The sequence below is a fragment of the Salvelinus alpinus genome, chromosome 33 (genome assembly GCF_045679555.1).
Source record: "Salvelinus alpinus chromosome 33, SLU_Salpinus.1, whole genome shotgun sequence".
Taxonomy (NCBI): Eukaryota; Metazoa; Chordata; class Actinopteri; order Salmoniformes; family Salmonidae; genus Salvelinus; species Salvelinus alpinus.
Genome location: NC_092118.1, coordinates 20684959 through 20709313, shown reverse-complemented (window position 1 = coordinate 20709313; position 24355 = coordinate 20684959). Strand labels below are relative to the sequence as shown.

The window sequence follows — 24355 nt, the reverse complement described above, 5'->3', positions numbered from 1 at the left end:
TGTTATTTATTCATTTATTGGCACACTCCCTCGCTTTTCTACTCCTCTGCCAGATCCCCTCCTCCCCTCTACCTCTCCTCTTCCCCAGAGCTAAAGACCCGTCTCATCAGTTGACCAGGTGCACCTCTCCACTGTAGAGGACCATCCTCTCTCCTCTATGCCCTTTTTCACCCTTCCTCTCTCTCTCTCCAGTCCAACTCCTCTCTCCTCTTATCGCTTCTCTTTTCCCCTCCCATCTCCTCTGTTTCTGCCTCACTCTCCGCTCCATGTTTTTGCTTCCTCCCTCACTCCTCCATCTCACTCCTTCTTTCCTTGCTTCTCCCTGTCTTGTTTCTCCACACTCCTTCTCCTCCACATCCCACTTTCACTCTACTCTCCTCGTCTATCCCTGTATCCCTCCCACTCTCCAACACTCCTCATCCTCCCCTCCCTCCTCTCCGATAAATGGTTCTAATCAGAGAGCTGAAGAGATACATTAGCCTCTCTGGCGTGTCTGAGACGAGCCCTGTCTCTCCACCTCGCCATCTCACGAATCAGCTCCACGCACGCACGCACGCACGCACGCAAGTTAGACCGCATTTAACAGAAGTATGCTTGCATCTGATTTTATTTCGATTTTATTTGATCGGAGCCTGACGATTATTTCGTATCCTCCTTGAGGCCATTAAGTGTTTATAAATCAAATGCAAAGGAAGATTTTATTGGGATGAAGTAAACAGCAGGTCAAATCCATTATCTTCACAGTAGAGGCTCATGGACATTCTGAAATGTTCTCAATTTCCATAAAGACACTGGGACTAAACGTTGGAAAAACAGAAAGTCATGATAGATGCTCATTAAAATAAATAGATGTTACACTTTACTTATGAGAATTATGAGTTCTATGAGTTGCAACGAGCGTAGTCTGTCTATCATGGCTTAATATCATCAGGCAGAACTAATGCATCTAAAGCAAACCAATCTACTCTATTTCCCATTTCCCACTCCAGTGTTGTTAAATGTCTTGGCCTGAGCTGAACACGACCCTTTTATAAAGAGTGTGGTTAGAGGTCCCATCCAGGTTAGCTGCTGTAGATTCTGCGGACGGGTGATGCCATTTTGAGATGAAACCTGCAGCCGTAACGGAGAACATGTAAACAGAGGGAGAGTAGGTTAAATGGTTAATAACAAGACAAAATGGTCACTGACTGAAAATGTACTGTTCCTCCTCCCTCCCCGTTATCATCCGACCTCTTCCCCTTCCTCCCCATCCTCCCCCCTCCTATTGCCAGACATACAGTAGGTAGAGTGGGCAGTTCTTTTCTCTCCATCTTGTGGTGAGGGGGCTCTCAAGAGCAGCCAGGGCCATTCTGTCCTCACAGCACAATGCTGCTTTCTCATTAACTCTTATCAAAGTTCATCTGGCATCCAAATGCAATGTGCCGGGCGCTCGGTCTGCAATAAAGAGAGGGAGAGAGGAGTAGACAAAGACAGAGGGAAGAGAGAATAGAGAGAACATGTTCCCATAATGTAGATAAAGGGCTAAAAGATATTGGTTTAATGATGAGGGGAACTGTAGCGTATTCACAAGCTCCCTTTGAATAGATTCAGTTATTGGTTTGGGCTAAAATTAGTTACTGTTCCTATTAGGCAGTGGGCCCTGATAATTCTCTCTCCCCATAACCATATAATTGGCTTTGTGTGTATGGATTTGCAGGTCTGGGAAATAAATGAGAAATGCATTAGTACCTTGGAGAGAAATAAAGATGCAACCTTATCAACCTATCCTATAGAGTGTTTCTCTGAGCAGTGGTGTGCTATTTACTCTTCAACTAGTTCTCCCAAACACAATGAGGTTATACAGGGGACAAGGGGTTCACATCTGGGTGACCCTCGGGGGCAACAGTCTCTGATGCTGGCCCTTAATTTGGCAATCAGGGCCATTGATTGGTTGGAGAATCCACTCACCTGGTGTCTCAGGTCTTAATCAGTTAGTAAAAGGTAGGGATGAAAACCAGAACACACTGCATCCCCCAATGACTGGAGGGACATAGGTTTATGATAACTCTATAGGCCTTGTCTGCAAATGTCTATCCCCTACCATCAACCTCCCCATAAGAGTCATAATCAGACACTCCTCACCCCCCCCCCCCCCCCCCCATCCCCTCCGCCCTCCCTCCTCGCAGGTGGGCATTGGAGCCCTCATTACCATTGGAATGTAAAAGGCTTTAATTGACTACTGATTGCAGCCTTCAGTAGCCCTGCTGCTTTGAGATACTTATACACACACACAGAGAGAGAGAGAGAGAGAGAGAGAGAGAGAGAGAGAGAGAGAGAGAGAGAGAGAGAGAGAGAGAGAGAGAGAGAGAGAGAGAGAGAGAGAGAGAGAGAGAGAGAGAGAGAGAGAGAGAGAGAGAGAGAGAGAGAGAGAGAGAGAGAGAGAGAGAAACACCTCCAGAATAAATGAGCCATAGCGGAGGAGAGGAGAGGAAGGGTTGGGTCTGAAGGGGAGCTCAGTTATCTGTGGGCTCTGAGTAATTGGCTCTATTGTTGTGGCTGATTATCAGCCGCTGGTTTAACCAGACTAATCTGGAGCTCTCCTCCCTGCTGAAAGGCCCACATATTCCTCCACATGCCGCCAGCTACACTACCACTACGCTGCTATTCAGGTACTTTATTCTTCTTCTGTGAAAGAGAGCAGTGAACGGCGTCACCATTTTTACCCCTGGCATCCTCCATGGTGATTCACACGGCACTTCGTTGTGTAGATAAATATCTGTAGGAATCAGAGGAGACTGTCTGATCCCATAAACACCACAGGAGCGTTTAATCATGACGGATGGTGTCTGTGGGAGGGGATCCATGCAGCTCAGACGAACCCCCGCTGCATTATGAAGTCCACAAACCCAAATATTTAAACGTGTTCAAATGAATAAGTCATGAGACTCAGTGTAACGTTAAATCAAACTCCGCTAGAGTTATGCATGTGAGAGAATTCCTTTGTGTGTGTGCTTGTGTTTGACAATAAGAAAGAAGTGCCTCAGTCTGTCCCTCTTAACGTGTGTGTGTGTGTGTGTGTGTGTGTGTGTGTGTGTGTGTGTGTGTGTGTGTGTGTGTGTGTGTGTGTGTGTGTGTGTGTGTGTGTGTGTGTGTGTGTGTGTGTGTGTGTGTGTGTGTGTGTGTGTGTGTGTGTGTGTGTGTGTGTGTGTGTGTGTGTGTGTGTGTAAGAGCTGTGGGTTGTGGGGATGCTGCTCTTCCCCTGCTCCCTCTTTAATTGGCTCCTGGCCCATTGGCCTCGCTTGAATGGAGAGTCATTTAGAGACTTTCCCTCTCACACACAACAGTAATTGTCATCCTCCTTCCGCTCGCTGCCCCAGGAGAAATTGCATTCCTGTTTCCTTACAATGGTGGGTCGATGGCGGACTAGGGCAGTAATATCACTGTTATTACCATGACAATGGGAGCTAATTCCACTGGCACTGCTTCCATTCTGAGGTGAGCTACGGCGCCAGCTTATCAGAGGGCACCATGAGACCAGCGGGCTGCAGGCCGGCCAGCCACGCTAACTGGCTCTGGGATGGGGCTCTGTCTCTCACATGGAGCATGGACGCACAGTCACACACACACACACACACACACACACACACACACACACACACACACACACACACACACACACACACACACACACACACACACACACACACACACACACACACACACACACACACACACACACACACACACACACACACACACACACACACACACACACACACACACGTGCAGGCCCTCTCATACACACACAGGTATAGAACATGGGCAAACACACTCTTTCTGTAACATGCATGATACACACATACAGTTGTATATCCAGTGCACGCTATGGCTGGGCGATCACATTCATTTGGTTAATTCAAATTTACGTTTTTGCGCGATATTCCAAATGTCTGTATTACATTTTCATTTTAATGAGCGTTATGTCCTCTTGTTCTCATGTTGTTTGGTCTCGTCTCCTTGACTCGTTCTGTGCTGTGTCAGAGAGGAAGAGGCGAAGCTAGAGGTTTGACTTGCTCCAGAATCTGTCCAAAATAAACCCAATGCGTTTCTATGGGCTTATTTTGAACCTAAGCTTGTCGCCGTCGTTCCCGCCTATGGGACAATGACTCCCATTGTTAGGGCGGAGACATGAGTATCTCATCATTATATACACATCTCTGGCGGTGTGCACCTTCCCATTTACACACACACCAAGCCCCTCCCCCCGCCTCTCAAAACAAAGATGAGATCACTTCTTCCTCTCTGATAAGCGGTTTCAACACGCTATTTGCATTTGAGGTTTGGTGGTCCAACAGAATGGGTCATATGGACACCGAAACACATTGAGACATTATTTTACTGTAATAGAGTAAAAGGTATTGATACTCTTTTTATGTCTCAACTTCTCTTAAACTGGAGTCTCAATGAACATTGATTCTGGAAATGCAATGCTCTGCACAGAGTAACAGTGGACAGGCTAACATGCTGTTCAAACAGTTGGAGACGGACAGAAGGATGTGTTCATAACAATTTAACGGTTTTGCCTTGTAAGCTAGCAAATACTGAAGATCCAAGTTGGCTAAACTTGAAATATAAAGATTAGTTTGAGACCTGTGTTAATTTTATATAATGCCTGCTACAATAAGCCAGATCAGTGATTATTGAGAAAAAAAAGCCAGTTAAACTATTTAGATCAAATAATTATATTTAGCCTAGCCATAATTTCACAATTCATTAGATTATTGCTGACTGTTTGAAATGCAGTGGATTTTACCTTTAATTGTACAACATAGCTTAGCTAGAAAAACCTTAAAATAATCTAGATACTGTATACCATGAATCGCTGTAACGTCCTGACCAGAGTTCTTATGTGTTTTGCTTGTTTAGTGTTGGTCAGGACGTGAGCTGGGTGGGAATTCTATGTTTTGTGTCTAGTTCGTCTGTTTCTGTGTCCAGCCTAATATGGTTCTCAATCAGAGGCAGCTGTCAATCGTTGTCCCTGATTGAGAATCATATATAGGTGGCTTGTTTTGTGTTGGGGATTGTGGGTGGTTGTTTCCTGTCTTTGTGTTTTGTCTGCACCAGCTAGGACTGTATCGGTTTGCCACTTTTTTGTTATTTTGTTTTGTATCGTGTTCACTGTTTATTTTGTCGTATTAAACATGTTGAGCACTGGCTACGCTGCGTGTTGGTCTGATCCCTGTTTCACCCCCTCTTCTAGTGAAGAGAGGGAAGGCTGCCGTTACAATCGCCCATAAGTGAAAAAAATGGAGATATGATTTTTAGGCCATATCAGCCAGCCCTAGTGCACCCACACACTTTACATGCATACATGTAAATGAAGACTTAGTCGCAGCACACGCATTGTCATACAAACAGTTAGGAGCTCTAAAACCAGTTTAATCTGCATTATGGCAGGCTCGTCTATCACACAAAGACATGAACACAGTATCTACATTTCTCTCTGCATCTACAATCAATACCACGTTATCAGTTTGTTCAATGTAGAGCAGAACAACTCTGAATATGACCTACTGTAAGTCAAAATAGCTCCCTGTATTCTTGACTTTACTGTAAATTCATAGTGATTTCTCAAGTCTGATTGCTGTGTGGTGAATATGGGTGATTGTAATTCCATTTTAAAAACAACTATTTCAGTAGTTTTGTCTTTTGTACCAATCAGCTGTTGAGTGGCAGTGCGGCTACGCAGTGGGCTTGGCATTAACACCACTGATTAATGCAGGTATGGTAAACACACACACACACATACACACACTGTTATTGCTCGTCTTCCTCCTCCACTGCCCACCTGTTCAACCTGGTGACCTTCTCCCTGCTTTGTTCATTTGCATGATTCCACTGCAGCACTGCAGGTTGGTTTAATCCCTCTCTCTGCAGCCGACTCCTCCCCTCATCCTCCCACCCTCATCCCCCTCTCCCCTCCTAGCGCTGCCTGCCAGACAGCTGAACACACTCATCCCTGGTCCATAGGGATTCCTGGACACTGTCTGTGATGTCACCTCAGAGACCTCAGAGATGCTCCCAACACACAGGAGAAAAACTGGCCTCTTCCCAAACTAGTGTAGAAGGACACACAGTGCCACGTTCACAAACTATTCCAAACAAACACTCACATACTAGAACACAAAAGTTCCACTAAAGACCACACACACACTCACAAACACAGAGACCAATAGAATTACCCAGTCTGGAAAAATACCCCACAGCACATTGTAGCAAACCGTTTTAATTCACTTACTGGATGACTGAGAAAGCAAAAATAGTGGTTGTCATGGCACTGTACATTCAGTGCATTGGGGAGAATTGTACATTCAAACTGACAATGCAGGGAGGCAGTTATGGCAAACATCACAAATGAATCATAATTTAGCTCTGAGAAAAGAATATGCAATACAAAAAACAGTATAGTACAAAACACAGATTTGTGCTGCCATGGACCATTTACAGTTGAGCTCAAACTCTATGTTGCTTTGGAAGTTCTCCCATTGTGTGCTTTTGTCCTGCACTGGTTAGACAGGCCCAGTCCTGACCGGCAACAGGGGATATGTGCAACAAGGGTTGGAGTGAAAAACACTGGATGAAATAAGACCAATAAGAGCAGCTTCTGCTTGACACACACCCAGACCGGGTCCAACGAACGGCCCAAACGGCCCACCTCCCCAACCCCTCCAATGCTGTGCTCTCCACCCTCGAGTGCCGAATTCATCACCGGCCAACCTCCCACAGGGCAATGTGCTCTGGAGCTGTGGATGTACACACACACACACACACACACACACACACACACACACACACACACTGTATCTGGGTAATTGTGTGGACCCCTCAGGCTCCCTGTGCTTTCAGCTTATCATTTTATTGCCAATTAACAGAACACATCAATGCAGCTTTACAATTATACCTTCAGGGGGGTACGAGATAGAGGGAGAGAGTGTGTGTGTGTGTGTGTAGGGGAGCTATTAATCACAGTCAAATCCATTAATTTCACTCTTTGTTGCTCCAATGAATCTTTTGTTTTAGTTAGAGTGCTTGTGTAGAGGAGGGGGTTGAGTAAAACATGCTCCCCTCTAGTCCAGCTGTGTTCTCAAGTGTTCTGTTTTCACCAGCCTTACCACTCCACTATGCGCTCTGGTCAGGTCCATTCCACCCACACCCACACACCCACCCACACACCCACACCCACACACACACACACACACACACACACACACACACACACACACACACACACACACACACACACACACACCTACCCACACACTCCTCTCCAATCCTCTTTACTGACCCTTCTCTACACAAAGGCCTCTCGCTCTAAGAAGCCGATGGTTTTCCATCAAGATTAAGAGCTTTTAAACGGTGAGCTGTTAAAAACGTCCAGCAACACTGACTGGATTAGGACGGCCCTGGATGATCAATATGAGATTGCAGAGCTCGCCACCTGCCTAGAACACACACAATTAACCAAAACAAAACAAACAATACCACCCTCCAATTCTGACTCCATCACACTGGTGAATTATAGAGGGGAGAAATGTGTGTGTGTGTTTGGTTCCATTGTAGGCCTGACGTATATCGATCTCTAGAAGGCTCTTTATGAGGAGCCCTGAGTGCCATTGATTCCAGCTGAGTGTATCATTAAAATGTGTGGGCCGTGTCACACAGCCTCTCCCTCATAAACACAGACGGTAAACACTGCACCCAGATCAGGAGTTAGAGCTGTGATGTGTTTATGTGTTCTCTGCTTGGGTTTTATACCGAACACTCACTTTGACTCCAGCATCCCTCAGCAAGAGAGACCAGGTAAAGATTTAGGGTCCTGATGTCTTTCCCTTGCATGCTGATCTAAGGTCAGAATTTGGGGATAGTAAGCTGATCCTAGATTTGTGTGTACTGGTAACTTCTACCGATAGTGTTTGAACTCCGCTCTGTCTGTCAGGATTTTTTACGAGCTGCTGTCAGTCTCTCTTAATATGTTGTCACGGTGATGTCAATGTCCAACAGGTGTTTTAAACCACCTGCAGGTTTAGAGAGTTTTAAGATATATCAGTGAATGCTACATCTAATTGTAATGAGTCTGGATGCAGTGTGAGGACAGATTTCCTTGATTAGAATATCTCAGCATCTCTGTTTCTCTCCACCTCTCTCTCCCTCCCTCTCTTTTCACCTCTGTCTCTTTCTGTCTGTCATAGAGTTGTGTTCTCTCACCGTACTGGCAGATGTATCGGTTGCGTGTTTTACAGCGCTGGTCATTCCAGTTAAAGGCGCTGGATGCCTGCAGCTCCACACAGTTCCCAAAGCTGCAGGGAGAGAGAAACGAGAGAGAGGAGAGAGGGAGGAAGAGTGAGATGGAGAGAGGGAACACAGAGCCATCTGGTGGTCAGACAGAAAATGACAGTTCTGCTTTCAAACACAGTAGCCTCAATGTCCAGGGCCCGTATCAACAAAGCATCTCAGATAAGGTGTGCTGATCTAGGATCTGTCCATATAATCATTTTCATTTAGATCTAAATGGAAAAACTGATCCTAAATCAGCACTCCTACTCTGAGATGCTTTGTGGGTATGGGCCCAGGCTTCTCTCCTCCTGACACAGAGTGTGAGGTGATAATGTTAGACTACGTGAGACTATACCTGTGTTCCACACAGTATAGAATAACCATGATGGTATCAATATGTTCATTCCAGTAAAAAATATAGTGGAGTCGCATCTGCAGTGCCTCATTCCACCTGCTTACTGTAGATTCTGACTACAATAATATTATTTTATGATTATCCATTGAACAAGATGCCATGATAATACAAAGTTCTAATTGTTGTTACTATTATCATTAAGTTGTCAAAAGTTATGACTCTCTCACCCTTGGTTGTCAGGCTGTCCAAATGCGAAGCTGCTGTATGTGGGGATTTCTCCTGAGTCCCAGCGGAAAGAGTCCTTCAGAGGTTTATATGTCAGCCCTGGACACAATACACACAGCCTTACAGGACGCTTATCCTCATCTCACCTTGACACATCTCAATGCTGCTCACACAAACTCACAAAGTCAGCCTGTCAAAGCTATTTGGCTGTACGTAGAGAAGGACAGTGAAAGTGACGTACCGATCCAGAAGTTGCGTGTCTCAAAGTCGGGGTCTGTGACCTCGTTGCTGGTCTCCAGCTGGCTGAGGTAAAATGTGAGGATGTCCTGAACCTTCTGGTTGTGGATCTGGGCCAGAATCCCCCCTCGCTCCTGGGGTCCAAACACACACCACAACATGGGTTACACACACACACACACACACACACACACACACACACACACACACACACACACACACACACACACACACACACACACACACACACACACACACACACACACACACACACACACACACACACACACACTCTCTCTCTCTCTAACCTGACAGCGGGTCTTGGCTCCATAGTAGGTGTCGACCTCTGGAGACACCATGAAGCACTCTCCATCTATCCTCACGTCACAGCTGTGGAAGGGAAACTGCTGCTTCTCTACAGAAACATAAGCAACACACATTAGGCCTCAGTAAAGAGACACCAGGCACTGACCATCCATCTTGGCTCAAACTTAGTGTACAGACCGCAGTCCATTCTGGTCACAATAAACACTATGACCTTTTATCATTTTGATTTGCCCACCTCCTGCGTCCTCTCTCCTCCGTCCTCACTCGCCTCCTTTTGAAAACGTTCAAAGTTAATCGAGGAGAGTCGGCGAGCAGAGTGAACGTGGATGAAAATGTGCTTGCTTGAAATGAGATGGTCCTTCTGCAATCGCGCGTCAATAGGCAAATTACGTTTACAGAGGTGGATCCCAAAATAAATGTGTAAAATGATCAAAATTAATGAAGTTAGTTGTGCAAGACATTTTATAGATAAAACAATAAGTAGCATATTGTTTTTAAATGTGTGCATGTTCTTAGTCTCTGACAAAACAAAAACTGATTCAAATGGGGGTGTGACAGATTTCAAAACTCTTCCATGGTAGGATACATGAGTATCCTCGATGAAAGGTGGCTATCGAGGAGGGGAGGACACTCTTCCTACTGACAAATTGACACACTGCTCGACGATATGACCACTTATCGGATTCCAGTTCTAGGAGGAGAGAGGACGGAGGAGAGAGGATGGAGGAGAGAGGACGGAGCACGGTCTTTTGCCCAAACAAGAAAAACCCCTGAGATGCATATGGCTTGATAACACAGTAAACATTGGAATCCATACTGTCTCAAACTAGCAGATACAACTTGAATCTAATCAGGCTGAAGCTTAATAGAAAAGAGGGTGCATTGGCTTAGATACAATGATGATAGGAGTCTGGTTCATTCTGGTTTAAAGTAATGGTGTAACAGTAGCACATTGGCTACCTAAACGTATTCCCACCAGGGTTGTGGTCAATTCCATTTAAATTAAAACAGTAAAGAATTGGAATTGGAATTTCAATGTACTTCCTGAATTGACTGGAATTGAAATGGAATTGACCCCAACCCTGATTCCCACACACATACACACTCACCTGCACACTCAGCACCCCCATAACCAACATCACACTCACCTGCACACTCAGCACCCCCATAACCAACATCACACTCACCTGCACACTCAGCACCCCCATAACCAACATCACACTCACCTGCACACTCAGCACCCCTATAACCAATATCACACTTGCAGGAGCACTCCTCATCCTTGTAGCGGCCGTGCACACACTTCACACTGCAGCGCACTGAAACACACACACAATCACATACAGTATATCGACCATGATGCACCTACAGAGATACCTGAACACACACACACTGCAGAGCATGCCTAGTCAGACACACAGAGGTAATAATGACTGTAGTAGACTGTCAGACTGGTAAACACAGGCACATAGACTGATACCCTGACAGAATCGTCCGGTGAACCTAGGTCCACAATGACACTGGCAGGAGGAGATGTTCAGACGACCATGCTGCCCACAGCTCATACGACATGGGTTCCTGGGGGTCTCTGGAACACAGATACAATTTTCTAAATACCTTTGCTTAAAGGTCTTCATTTTTCCATGAATACATTTAGCCTCCAGTTGGTGCTTGTTCTCTGACAAGGCCATCATTGCATGGTAAGTGGTTAAGTGTTGGCGATACTGTTATACCGGATTAAGTGAAAACCCCTTCACATGACAATACTTCAGTGAGGCAAAAAATACACTTAACCTCTTTGGCTCAAAATAGATAATGAACTGTCATCCTCAATAGAGGTGATACGTCGCTTTTAGTGCACTAAAGAGATTCTAAGACAACAATCTGTAGAGAACAGAGTTGGTTGAAATAGATACTACTTTGAGTAAGGAACAGCTAATATGATTAAAATGCTAACATTTTTCACTAATTTAAAGGAAGACTCAGCTATATGTACAAAGTAAACAGCATAGTGGGTCAATTTCCACAACAACTAAGAGCGTTGAAGTGCGAGTCTAAACTTCACCGCTGTTTTGGTCCCGTGGCTCCCACGCTGTAACAGTGTGAAGCAAACCCATGCACATGCGCAGATACTGTGTGTGACTGTGAGAGAAGAGCCTTGCATCTCACTCATTGCAAAATCTGCGGTGCTGCTCATGGCATTATCATTTCACTGAGTCTACCTTTAAATGAATGAGAGTGTTCTCTATAGGGGTCTCACCACACATTCCTCCCACATGGTCCCACAGTCTGAAGCAGCCTGACATGGAAGAGGTGCAGAGAGAACAGGAGAAACCAGCCACATAGGGCACCACCAACCTCCCATTCACCTCCCAGTTACCCCTGCAGAGAGACATATATCACACACGTATACGTGTACACACACACACACACACACACACACACACACACACACACACACACACACACACACACACACACACACACACACACACACACACACACACACACACACACACACACACACACACACACACACACACACACACACACACACTAAGGCTGAGTACTAAAACAGGAGGAGAAGTTTGACATCAGGTAAATTAGTTGTGCTCTTACCCAGGGGAGTATGCACAGACAAACAGCTCCCAGAGAGCATCACCCCTCAGACACAACTGTCTGGCACAGCCCACATTACTGGAGGTGGCCCACACCAACTACAGCAGAGAGAGAGAGCAACAGAGAGATCGACAGAGAGAGATTGACAGACAGGACAGACACACAGACAGAGTTAGAGAAAAACAGAGTGGGAAAGGGAGTATATTGGCAACACAATGTATTGGCAAGTGGGCAACACAAACTCAGTCACGCCAATTACTCAAACTGAATTAAGAGTTGAATTGAGACTTCTTGTTTTGTCACAAAGTTACTTAGGGTTGCTGCACAGTTGACAGATCCAGAACTGTTAACCATTACCTGTGTGTAGTGTTGGCAGGTAGCATTCTCTCTGCATTGCCCACTCAAGTACATGAAGTCCCTCCCTTCCTCGAACCATGAGTCAATGACCTCAGCAAATGAAGTTGTGGCATGGGCTGAGTGATGGGTGTTCCAGCCAATGTGGCGGAGCTGTTGGTCCTGAGGAGAGGGGTCTGTGTGGCAAGACTCCGCCCTCTCCTGGGCAAGTAGAACCAGCTTCTCACTCCAGTCCTACAGATATGGGGAAGGGGGAGAAGACAACACACACGCGCACACACACACACACACACACACACACACACACACACACACACACACACACACACACACACACACACACACACACACACACACACACACACACACACACACACACACACACACACACACACACACACACACACACACGCACACACACACACACACACGTTTAAACTAATACAATGGGGAACAACCTTCCAATGACTGAGGGTGACAGACCGACTTCCTTTCTTTGTGACCTGAAGGGCCTTTTTTCAGGGACACATTTTGCTTTTGGGACACTCCCCATGCCAGGCTCTCCATTTGGCCTCCCATTGTTAATGTTCACTGACAAGGTTTCTTCTGAAGACTTAGTCACAGAGCTCTGGAAATCTATAGCCTAAAATGGATACGGTATTTGGGCAGGGACTGATGGGGAGATCGATAAAAAGACAGACTGTGTGGGAGTATGGGAGGGAAATAAATAAATAAAGTTGGTTGTATGAGCACAGACCATGGCATAGTGACTCTGCTGTTCAGCCAGCTGACCATTAGGTCACTGAGTATACTATCTCATCCTCATAGGCCTTAAATAGATCAACAACAGCAAGAGTGCTATCCATCGCTAAAGGCCAGCACAGGCCATGTGATGGTACCTGATCTTAAACAAGACAGTCCTAAAGAAATTACACAGTCAGGATGGTGAACAGCAAACACCCTGGGAGGCTGAAAGGTGATCTCTGCTTTCAAAGCTGGTGCACTTAGGGCAGGATTCCGGCTAAGCAAGGTGTCCTATGACACCTTGTATTTGTATTTATTATGCCAAGGCAGCAGCTACTCTTCCTGGGGTGCAGCAAAATTAAGGCAGTTATACAATTTTAAAAACAATACATTCACAACACACTGTGCCCCCTCAGGCCCCTACTCCACCACTACCACATATCTACAATACAAAATCCATGTGTACTTGTCTGTATAGTGCGTATGTTTTCGTGTGTGTGTATGCATGTGTCTGTGCCTATGTTTGTGTTTCTTTACAGTCCTCACTGTTCCATAAGGTGTATTTTTATCTGTTTTTTTTCATCTAAAGCAGTAAAAACTGCTTGCATCAGTTACCTGATATGGAATAGAGTTCCATGTAGTCATGGCTCTATGTAATACTGTGCGCCTCCCATAGTCTGTTCTAGACTTGGGGACTGTGAAGAGACATGAATTTAACATGAGATCCTCTAAGCTTTACAGGATTGTGGTTCTGAATATTAACAGCAACACCATTGGCATTTCTGTAAATGTTATAACCTTGTATTGCTGCCACTGTATCAAAGGTATTGTCAAGAACCTTGTTACTTAAGCTACATATATTAATGTGGGCTATTTTGAGCACTTTTCTGGGATGCTTACTTGTTTTCATTGCTTTACTTAGCAGAAGTAGATATGCTCATGTTATTTATGTTAGTGCAGGGTGAGATGCACACAGTGGACTTCCTACTAGGGCACACCGCCTCAGTTCTAACAGTGGACTTCCTACTAGGGCACACCGCCTCAGTGCTAACAGTGGACTTCCTACTAGGGCACACCGCCTCAGTGCTAACAGTGGACTTCCTACTAGGGCACACCGCCTCAGTTCTAACAGTGGACTTCCTACTAGGGCACACCGCCTCAGTGCTAACAGTGGACTTCCTACTAGGGCACACCGCCTCAGTGCTAACAGTGGACTTCCTACTAGGGCACACCGCCTCAGTTCTAACAGTGGACTTCCTACTAGGGCACACCGCCTCAGTGCTAACAGTGGACTTCCTACTAGGGCACACCGCCTCAGTGCTAACAGTGGACTTCCTACTAGGGCACACCGCCTCAGTTCTAACAGTGGACTTCCTACTAGGGCACACCGACTCAGTTCTAACAGTGGACTTCCTACTAGGGCACACCGCCTCAGTTCTAACAGTGGACTTCCTACTAGGGCACACCGCCTCAGTGCTAACAGTGGACTTCCTACTAGGGCACACCGCCTCAGTGCTAACAGTGGACTTCCTACTAGGGCACACCGCCTCAGTTCTAACAGTGGACTTCCTACTAGGGCACACCGCCTCAGTTCTAACAGTGGACTTCCTACTAGGGCACACCGCCTCAGTTCTAACAGTGGACTTCCTACTAGGGCACACCGCCTCAGTGCTAACAGTGGACTTCCTACTAGGGCACACCGCCTCAGTTCTAACAGTGGACTTCCTACTAGGGCACACCGCCTCAGTTCTAACAGTGGACTTCCTACTAGGGCACACCGCCTCAGTGCTAACAGTGGACTTCCTACTAGGGCACACCGCCTCAGTGCTAACAGTGGACTTCCTACTAGGGCACACCGCCTCAGTTCTAACAGTGGACTTCCTACTAGGGCACACCGCCTCAGTGCTAACAGTGGACTTCCTACTAGGGCACACCGCCTCAGTGCTAACAGTGGACTTCCTACTAGGGCACACCGCCTCAGTGCTAACAGTGGACTTCCTACTAGGGCACACCGCCTCAGTGCTAACAGTGGACTTCCTACTAGGGCACACCGCCTCAGTGCTAACAGTGGACTTCCTACTAGGGCACACCGCCTCAGTGCTAACAGTGGACTTCCTACTAGGGCACACCGCCTCAGGGCTAACAGTATAAATCTGGTTCATAGGCACATGATTACTGCATACAATAGCTGTAGGATCAGCAGAGGCAGTTAGAGGGACATCAATTAGGTTACTTACATTGTGTCTTCCAATGCCCCTGGTATAATATACATTTGACATTATGACGACTCAGTGTCACAATGGTAGGGATTAACTGAGCTGGGCTTTGGGTCATTAATAAGTAATTGTCTCAACGCAGCCTGTGAAAGGATCCAGGAACCCAAATGATTTGGGTGTATCCCATCCTCCTTATAAAACATGTTTTGTTTCCAAAGGGTATTGAAATTGTCAACAAAAGTTACACCAATTGAGCTTCTCTATGTCTCTCCTCTCACCATGAGAGGAGCGACATAGACACTGGTGGACTGGGATGTAGGGGGAGAGAGAAGTAAGGGGAGTTGGAGAAGGGGTCATGGAGTGTAGGGGTAAATCGGGGGTGGGGAGTAGGCTGCCAGAGGCGGGACAGTCTGGACGGGTTAGTGTCCTTTAGTCATGCCCTGGTCTGGTGAGAGGTGTGTGTCTCTAAAGTGGAGGGATCAAATTAAATCCCAACGTCACACACCTATTAACATTCTCTCCTCTCCTGGCACAGAGCCTGCTACAACATAGACAGACTCACAGGGTTATGCTTAAAGATACAGTACAGTCAGAGACATGATGGTCCTGTCAGTATCAAGTACTGAGTTGGGATATCCGCCCACTAAAGAGACACAAGGCACTGAGGCCGATGAAGAACTGAGTGTCTAAACAGTGTCCCAGTAGACACATTTATAAGCATACAGTGCATTCGGAAAGTACTCAGACCCCTTGACATTTTACAGATTTTGTTACTTTACAGCCTTATTCTAAAATAGATTATATAGTTTTTTTCCCCTCATCAATCTACACACAATATCCCATAATGACAAAGCAAAAAGAGGTTTTTAGAAATGTTTGCAAATGTATAAAATATTGGCGTGAGGATATATCACTGTTTTCTTGGGGACCTTCAATGCTGCAGAAATTGTTTTGGTACCCTTAACCAGATCTGTGCCTTGACACAATCCTGTCTCGGAGCTCTACAGACAATTCCCTCGACCTCATGGCTTGGTTTTTTGCTCTGACATGCACTGTAAACTGTGGGACCTTATATAGACAAGTGTGTTCCTTTCCAAATCATGTCCAATAAATTGAATTTACCACAGGTGGACTCCAATCATGTTGTTGAAACATCTCAAGGATGATCAATGGAAACAGGATGCACCTGAGCTCAATTTCGACTCTCATAGCAAAGAGTCTGAATACTTATGTAAATAAGGTATTTCTGTTTTTTATTTGTAATACATTTTATGAAAACCTGTTTTTGTCATTATTGGGTATTGTGTGTAGATTGATGAGGATTTAAAAAAAAATCAATTTTAGAATAAGGCTGTAACGTAACAAAATGTGGGAAAAGTCTGAATATTTTCTGAATGCACTGTATAAGCAGCATATAAACAGTGTGGATTCTTCTGTTTTGCTTATGAGGAACTGATGAGGCAGCCTCTGCCTCTGTTAGGACAGGGAGACGGACAGTGGCTGTCACTCATTGGCTAAGCCGTTTGACCCGTCTCGTCTTGTGCGTGTCGAGTGGTAGCAGAATTTCTCCCCTCAGCGTTAGCTGCCCCGGCAACCGCAGCCAGTTATCGTGGAGACGGTTGTCAGCACTCAGGACCCGAGCGTGAAAGGAGCGTGTTTCCACATATGCCGTTTCACGACTGGCTCCCAACGAAGGGGTCCTGTTTCAGAGATGGGGAGAGGGGACAGAGGGGGAGGAAAGGGGAGGGAGAGGGTATCCTGGCACACATCAGTGGGATGTCATGCAAAGCTATCCGACTCCCACTCGCTCTTCAGAGAGATCTAAAAGTTAGCCAGGCCGTCAACATCCAACCATCTCTCCATTTCACTGACCCCCGTCTCTTCTCCTTCACCATTACTACAGCCCCCAACAGTCGCATCTTTCCACACCTTCTCAACGTTGCTCCTCAGAGATTCTGCCAGCCTTCCATCACCTTGAGAGGGCCCCAACACAAAAAGACTCTCCAGGCCACTCCTGTCCTACTGATAGCCACATCTCACAGCCTACCTGTGTGTACTCAGCAGAGCTCACAGCTGGTGTTTTCACCTGAATGTGTGTTATATAAAAACTATCCCCTTAGAGGGGGGCCAGAATGAGACAGCCAAACAAATCAGTGTCATTTCCTCCACAGTGGCTTTGACTGGGTCCACTGACGGGGTGAAAAGAGGGGAGTTTTCATCTTGTCATCTTTTAAGTTAATCTTCCTCTGGCACATCTGTGTTAATATTTAAGGGCCTTCTAAAAGGGAACACTGACCCGTTTGTCAATTTGCAGTGAAGTAAGAGATCCTCAATACGCAGAAACACTAACTGGAGACATGTGTTTCAATTTATTAAGGAAATACCTACTAAAACTCAGATGAAGGTCTTATGACTGACACATGAAAACATTGGAGAGAATACAACAGGCCCAGTGTATGGGAGTATACATGCCATACTATAAAGAGCTTGGAAAGGATGATATTGCTTCCTGTAGGACTAACTTCATCATTAGCACTACTTCCTCATCATAGGACATTTGTTGTTTGATGAATGGAGGCATGTCCAGATGTCAGGGGAGTGACAGCTAATTAAGAGTGTGCTAAGCCCCTTTGAGCACATTGTTCCCCCTGATGTCCTCTGGTCAAAATCATCAGTGCACGCTTTGATGCCACCAGAGGGGAGCAGGGTCACCGGGCAAGTCCCCTTCTTGAATGTTCCATTTCACGTCACAATGCATCAGCGCAAGGAATTAAGTAACTACAGGAGTGAAGCAAAGACCAGACATAGGAGTATGTTGAGTCTTACTCTGTTATGGTCCGTAAATTCAACAACTTATAGCTGAGGAATTGATGTTGGCAAGGAGTGTAGTCCATAAAATAAGCCAAGACAGCAGAGCTTTTAATAGCAAAGTGACATTCAGCAGGAACACTGTTTCCCAGTCGATGTTTTCATGCCCACTCAAAACTGTCTTTTAGCCGTGGGAGTCCTCAGCTAAGTGGAGACATTAAGCGGGTTGAACTTTGACCTAATGTACTGTAAATTACTTAGCTCCAGACGCACACATAGCCTATACACTTTCTCTCACACATACCCAGCAGGCAAAACTTGAAATGATGTCATTACAACGAGAAAACGAGTTTCTGCAATGAGTAGACGCGAAACAAACGCCTCCCTCTCCTGTCTTACACCAAAAGAAAATACCTAATTTCCATTTCTGTATTTGAAGCAAAGTACCTCCTATTGTCAGACAGGCTTCCCCAGCCCTCGGTGAACCTCCAGAGGGCATGGACTGAGTACAGAGAGAGAAGAGCCTCATTTGTGAAACTGTGTGAAGCGCTGCTCTTTTATCTCCTGAAGAGAAGAAGAAGAGGGAGAAGAGGGAGGCTGCTGCAGGGCCACACTATAATCTCTTTACCGACACAATCAGTCAGCGCTTACCCACGCCTGCTGCCCTGCCTGGGTGGAAATTCCTCAAAGAGAATCACAAACGCAGCTAAAGCCCTGAGCCTTTTAAGCGTTTATCAGTAAAGCTCCTTAATATGCTTCTTCAGCTCGCCCGGGATTCCTCCATCGGCCTTCGCAAGCAAATTACCTGTAATACCACAGTCCTGAATGAAGCATGATAATATCCTCATCCTCTTTTTCTCATTACGTGTTATCAGCTATGTGCAGTTTGCCGATGCTTAGCAGCAGTCTAGGAACTCTGCTCTATCTGTATACATGGGCTTTGAGAACGCAATCTATGATAAGTGACGGTTTTGGACAAAACGGCCATTAGGCCTCCAGGACCTACACTATTCAACCCCACTGTTGTGTGTTTCATTATCCACTGATTGTCCTCTGTCTTCGTCTGTCCTCATGCAATGTAAGCAAAGGGAGATAAGACTGGCACAGTAATAGATGGAATCAGATATAGAGAAAATGCCCAGTGGATTATCATTGGAGGCTTGTCACACATTCGTGTTGTTTCAGGCTGCACAGTGCCCACCCACACTATTCACTCAGTCCTTGGGTAACATGCTTGTTTTCTCTCACTTTATCTGAGTGTTTAAGTGAAAATCATTAGACTATACCTGAGACTGTTAGTTTGCATTACCTCAGTGATGAAAACTACAACTTCTTCAATTAAGTTCAGTTAAGATTAATTTACAGTGCCTTCAGAAAGTATTCACACTCCTTGACGTTTTCCACATTTTGTTGTGTTACAGCCTGAATTTAAAATGGATTACATTGAGATTCTTTGGTCACTGGCCTACACACAATACCCCATAATTAAAAAAATATTAAGAATTAAAAATGAAAAGCTGAAATGTCTTGAGTCAATAATTATTCAACCCCTTTGTTATGCCAAGCCTAAATAAGTTCCTGGAGTAAAAATGTGCTTAACAAGTCACATAATAAGTTGCATGGATTCACTCTGTGTTCAATAATAGTGTATAACATGATTTTTGAATGACTACCTCATCTCTGTTCCCCACACATACAATTATCTGTGAAGTCCCTCAATCGAGCAGCGAATTTCAAATGCAGATTCAACCACAAAGATCAGAGAGGTTTTCCATTGCCTCGTAAAGGACGGCACCTATTGGTAGATGGGTAAAAATTAAAAAAGCAGACATTGAATATCCCTTTGAGCGTGGTGAAGTTATTAATTACACTTTGGATGGTGTATCAATACACCCAGTCACTACAAAGATACAGGCGTCCTTCCTAACTCAGATGCCGGAGAGGAAGGAAACCGTGAATGTTCCTGAGTGTCCAGTTTTAACTAAAACTGTACAGTTTTAACTTAAATCTACTTGAAAATCTATGGCCTGAAAATGGCTGTTGAGCTATAATTAACAACCAATTTGACAGAGATTGAATAATTTTGAAAAGAATCATGGGCAAAGGTTGCACAATCCAGGTGTGGAGAGCTCTTAGAGACTTACCCAGAAATACCCACTGCTGTAATTTCTGCCAAAGGTGCTTCTACAAACTATTAAATCAGGGGTGTGAATACTTATGTAAATGAGATATGTATGTATTTAATTTTCAGTAAATTCGCAAACATTTCTAAAAACACGTTTTCACTTTGCCATTATGGGGTATTGTGTGTAGATGGGTAAGAGGAAAAAAATGTATGTAATCCATTTTGAATTCAGGCCGTAACACAACAAAATGTGGAATAAGTCAAGGAGTATGAATACAGTTGAAGTCGGCAGTTTACATACACCTTAGCCAAATACATTTAAATACATTTAAACTCAGTTTTCACTATTCCTGACATTTAATCCTAGTAAAAATTCCCTGTCTTAGGTCAGTTAGGATCCCCACTTTATTTTAAGAATGTGAAATATCAGAAAAATAACAGACAGAATGATTTATTTCAGCTTTTATTTCTTTCATCACATTCCCAGTGGGTCAGAAGTTTACATACACTCAATTAGTATTTGATAGCATTGCCTTTAAATTGTTTAACTTGGGTCAAACGTTTCGGGTAGCCTTCCACAAGCTTCCCACAATAAGTTGGGTGAATTTTGACCCATTCCTCCTAATAGAGCTGATGTAACTGAGTCAGGATTGTAGGCCTCCTTGCTCGCACACGCTTTTTCAGTTCTACCCACACATTGTCTATAGGGTTGAGGTCAGGGCTTTGTGATGGCAACTCCAATACCTTGACTTTGTTGTCCTTAAGCCATTCTGCCACAACTTTGGAAGTATGCTTGAGGTCATTGTCCATTTGGAAGACCCATTTGCGACCAAGCTTTAACTTCCTGACTGATGTCTTGAGATGTTGCTTCAATATATCCACATAATTTTCCATCCCTCATTATGCCAACTATTTTGTGAAGTGCACCAGTCCCTCCTGCAGCAAAGCATCCCCACAACATGATGCTGCCACCCCCGTGCTTCACAGTTGGGATGGTGTTCTTAGGCTTGCAAGACTACCCCTATTTCCTTTAAACATAACGATGGTCATTATGGCCAAACAGTTCTATTTTTGTTTCATCAGACCAGAGGACATTTCTTCAAAAAGTACAATCTTTCTCCCCATGTGCAGTTGCAAACCGTAGTCTGGCTCTTTATGGCAGTTTTGGAGCAGTGGCTTCTTCTTTTTCTGCTGTCCTGGTAAATTCCACCAGATGGCGAATGGAATCTCATTGCAAATGTACAAAACATCACCAATCACGACATGGCCATTTCTCCTAAACGGAAAAGACTTTGAAGACGAAACTTGGTGAGCATAGATTTGGACTAATGGGCTGCTTTTTGAGTTAACCTCTCTGGTACAAGTGGGACGCTAGTGTCCCACCTCGACAACAGCCAGTGAAATTGCAGGGCGCCAAATTCAAAACAACAGAAATTCCATAATTAAAACCCCTCAAACATACAAGTATTATCCACCATTTTAAAGATAAACTTTTTGTAAATCCAACCACAGTGTCCGATTTCAAAAAGGCTTTACTGCGAAAGCACACCATGCGATTATGTTAGGTCAGCACCTAGTCACAGAAAACCATACAGCCATTTTCCCAGCCAAACAGAGGAGTCACAAAAAGCAGAAATATAAATAAAATGAATCACTAAACTTTGATGATCTTCATCAGATGGCACTCATAGGACTTCATGTTACACAATACATGTATGTTTTGTTCGATAAAGTTCATATTTATATCCAAAAATCTCAGTTTACATTGGCACGTTATGGTCAGAAATGCATTGTCTCAAACAAACATCCGGTGAAAGTGCAGAGAGCCACATCAAATTATAGAAATACTCATCATAAACATTGATAAACGATACAAGTGTTGAACATACGATAAAGATAAACTTCTCCTTAATGCAACCGCTGTGTCAGATTTCAAAAAGGCTTTACGGAGAAAGCACACTTTGCGATTATGTTAGGTCAGCACCTAGCCACAGAAACCCATGCAGCCATTTTCCAGCCAAGGAGAGTATCACAAAAGTCAGAAATAGCATTAAAATGAATCACTTACCTTTGATGATCTTCATCTGGTGGCACTCCCAGGTCTTCATGTTAGACAATAAATGTTCGTTTTGTTCGATAATGTCCCTCTTTATGACCAAAAAGCTCATTTTTGTTCACGCGTTTTGTCCAGTAATCCGAATGCTTAAGGCACGTGCACTAAGTCCAGACGAAAAGTAAAACAAAAAGTACAATAAAAGTTAGTAGAAACATGCCAAACGATGTTTAAAATCAATCCTCCGGTTGTTTTTGTCATAAATAATCAATAATATTTCAACCGGACAAAAGCTTCGTCAATAGGAAAGGAGAAACAAGAAAGGTGCGTTCCCGATCAGGTGCATGGCTGATGAATGGAAATGTCCACTGGCCACTGATTAAAAGTGCTGTATCTCCCTCATTTTTCAGAGTAAAAGCCTGAAACAATGACTAAAGACTGGCCACATCTAGAGGAAGCCACAGGGCTCGTGAACTGGGTCCTAAGTCTTTGTATGGTGGATAGGCTTTCAATGGAAAAACAGCCTTTCAAAATAATAGTACTTCCTGGTTGGATTTTCCTCGGGTTTTCGCCTGCCATATCAGTTCTGTGATACTCACAGACATTATTTTAACAGTTTTGGAAACTTTAGAGTGTTTTCTATCCAAATCAACTAATTATATGCATATCCTATCTTCTGGGCTTGAGTAGCAGGCAGTTTAATTTGGGCACGCTTTTCATCCAAAATTCCGAATGCTGCCCCCTACCCTAGTGAAGTTAAGGCCATTTTTCCGGGATTAAAGGTCAAAAACGAAAATAGAGCGCTCATTTGACTGCTTCACGTCATAGTACATGAACCTACAGTGTCAGTAAAAAAGAACCAGCCATTTATCTATCGTAATTTAAGAGAAATCGTACAATGTACAATTTTTCTCCAAAAAGTTACAGATCCAGTTGTGGCGTGTTCAGACGAATCCGTTAAGGTGGGTTTCGGAGCGCTGCGAAATTTCTGTGATTTTCTGAAATCACACACACTCATTCAACCCTTTGTAAATCAGTCAGTTCTTAAGTTGTATTACAAAAGTAGTTTGAAATGTTTTTGCAAAGTTTAGAGGTACATTTTGAGATATTTTGTAGTGACGTTGCGCAAATTGGAAGCAGTTTTTTTCTGGATCAAACGCACCAAATAAATTGACATTTTGGACATATATGGACGGAATTAATCAAACTAAAGCGACACATTGTGATGTTTATGGGACATATTGGAGTGCCAACAAAATCAAATTTGTCAAAAAGGCTTTACGGCGAATGCATTTAGATTTTATTATCTGCGTTTTGTGTTGCACCTGCAGTGATCGAAGAGAGTGCTAGCACTCTCTTTGTTTACTGTAGGTGCTATACAAAACGCAGATAATAACATCTATATGCTTTCGCCGTAAAGCCTTTTTGACAAATCTGACATTGTTGGCACTCCGGTATGTCCCATAAACATCACGAATGGTCGCTTTAGTTCGATTAATTCCGTCCATATATGTCCAAAATGTCGATTTAATTGGTAAGTTTGATTCATATATAATTTACTTTGAATTTGCGCAATGTCTCTACAAAATATTTCCCAATGTGCCTCTAAACTTGGCCAAGTAGGACGTTTCAAGCGTCCCACATATCCCAGAGAGGTTAACCTCTTATGGCTCAAATATCAGCAGTGAGTATCAGCAGTGGAAAGAGGTGGCCATTTCAAACGGCCTCGTACTCAATTATTGTTCTTACAATATGCATATTATTATTAATTTTGGATAGAAAACACTGTCTAGTTTCTAAAACAGGTTTAATTATTTCTCTAAGTGAAACATAACTCTTTTTACAGCCCATTTTCTGTAAAAAGTGACATTTCCAAGAAGCTATGTCTCTCTTCAAGATACTCTCTATAAAAGGCCTTGGCACTTATGACTGTAGAAACACGTCACACGCCTTCCCCTGGATGTCATGCGGAAGTGAGA

The 24355-nt window shown here is 44.3% G+C and overlaps 1 protein-coding gene across 2 annotated transcripts in view; it reads right to left on the bottom strand.

The window, feature by feature from the left end:
- Window positions 1-680: 680 nt before the first annotated feature.
- The window catches only part of LOC139563157 (C-type lectin domain family 18 member A-like), a 33311-nt gene continuing 9636 nt past the window's right edge, over window positions 681-24355 (bottom strand). Inside the window, exons 3-13 of one of the 2 annotated variants that reach the window (XM_071381479.1) lie at window positions 12434-12664; window positions 12077-12174; window positions 11718-11839; window positions 10938-11045; window positions 10684-10776; window positions 9439-9545; window positions 9135-9264; window positions 8896-8992; window positions 8245-8336; window positions 1278-1434; window positions 681-1110 (exon numbers count right to left, since the gene is read on the bottom strand). In XM_071381479.1, the coding sequence (XP_071237580.1) occupies window positions 1397-1434; window positions 8245-8336; window positions 8896-8992; window positions 9135-9264; window positions 9439-9545; window positions 10684-10776; window positions 10938-11045; window positions 11718-11839; window positions 12077-12174; window positions 12434-12664 (1116 nt within the window). In that variant the 3' untranslated portion in view covers window positions 681-1110; window positions 1278-1396. Of the gene's footprint in view, window positions 1111-1277; window positions 1435-6249; window positions 6783-8244; window positions 8337-8895; window positions 8993-9134; window positions 9265-9438; window positions 9546-10683; window positions 10777-10937; window positions 11046-11717; window positions 11840-12076; window positions 12175-12433; window positions 12665-24355 lie in introns of those variants that run through there. The other variant, XM_071381478.1, reaches the window with a different exon arrangement.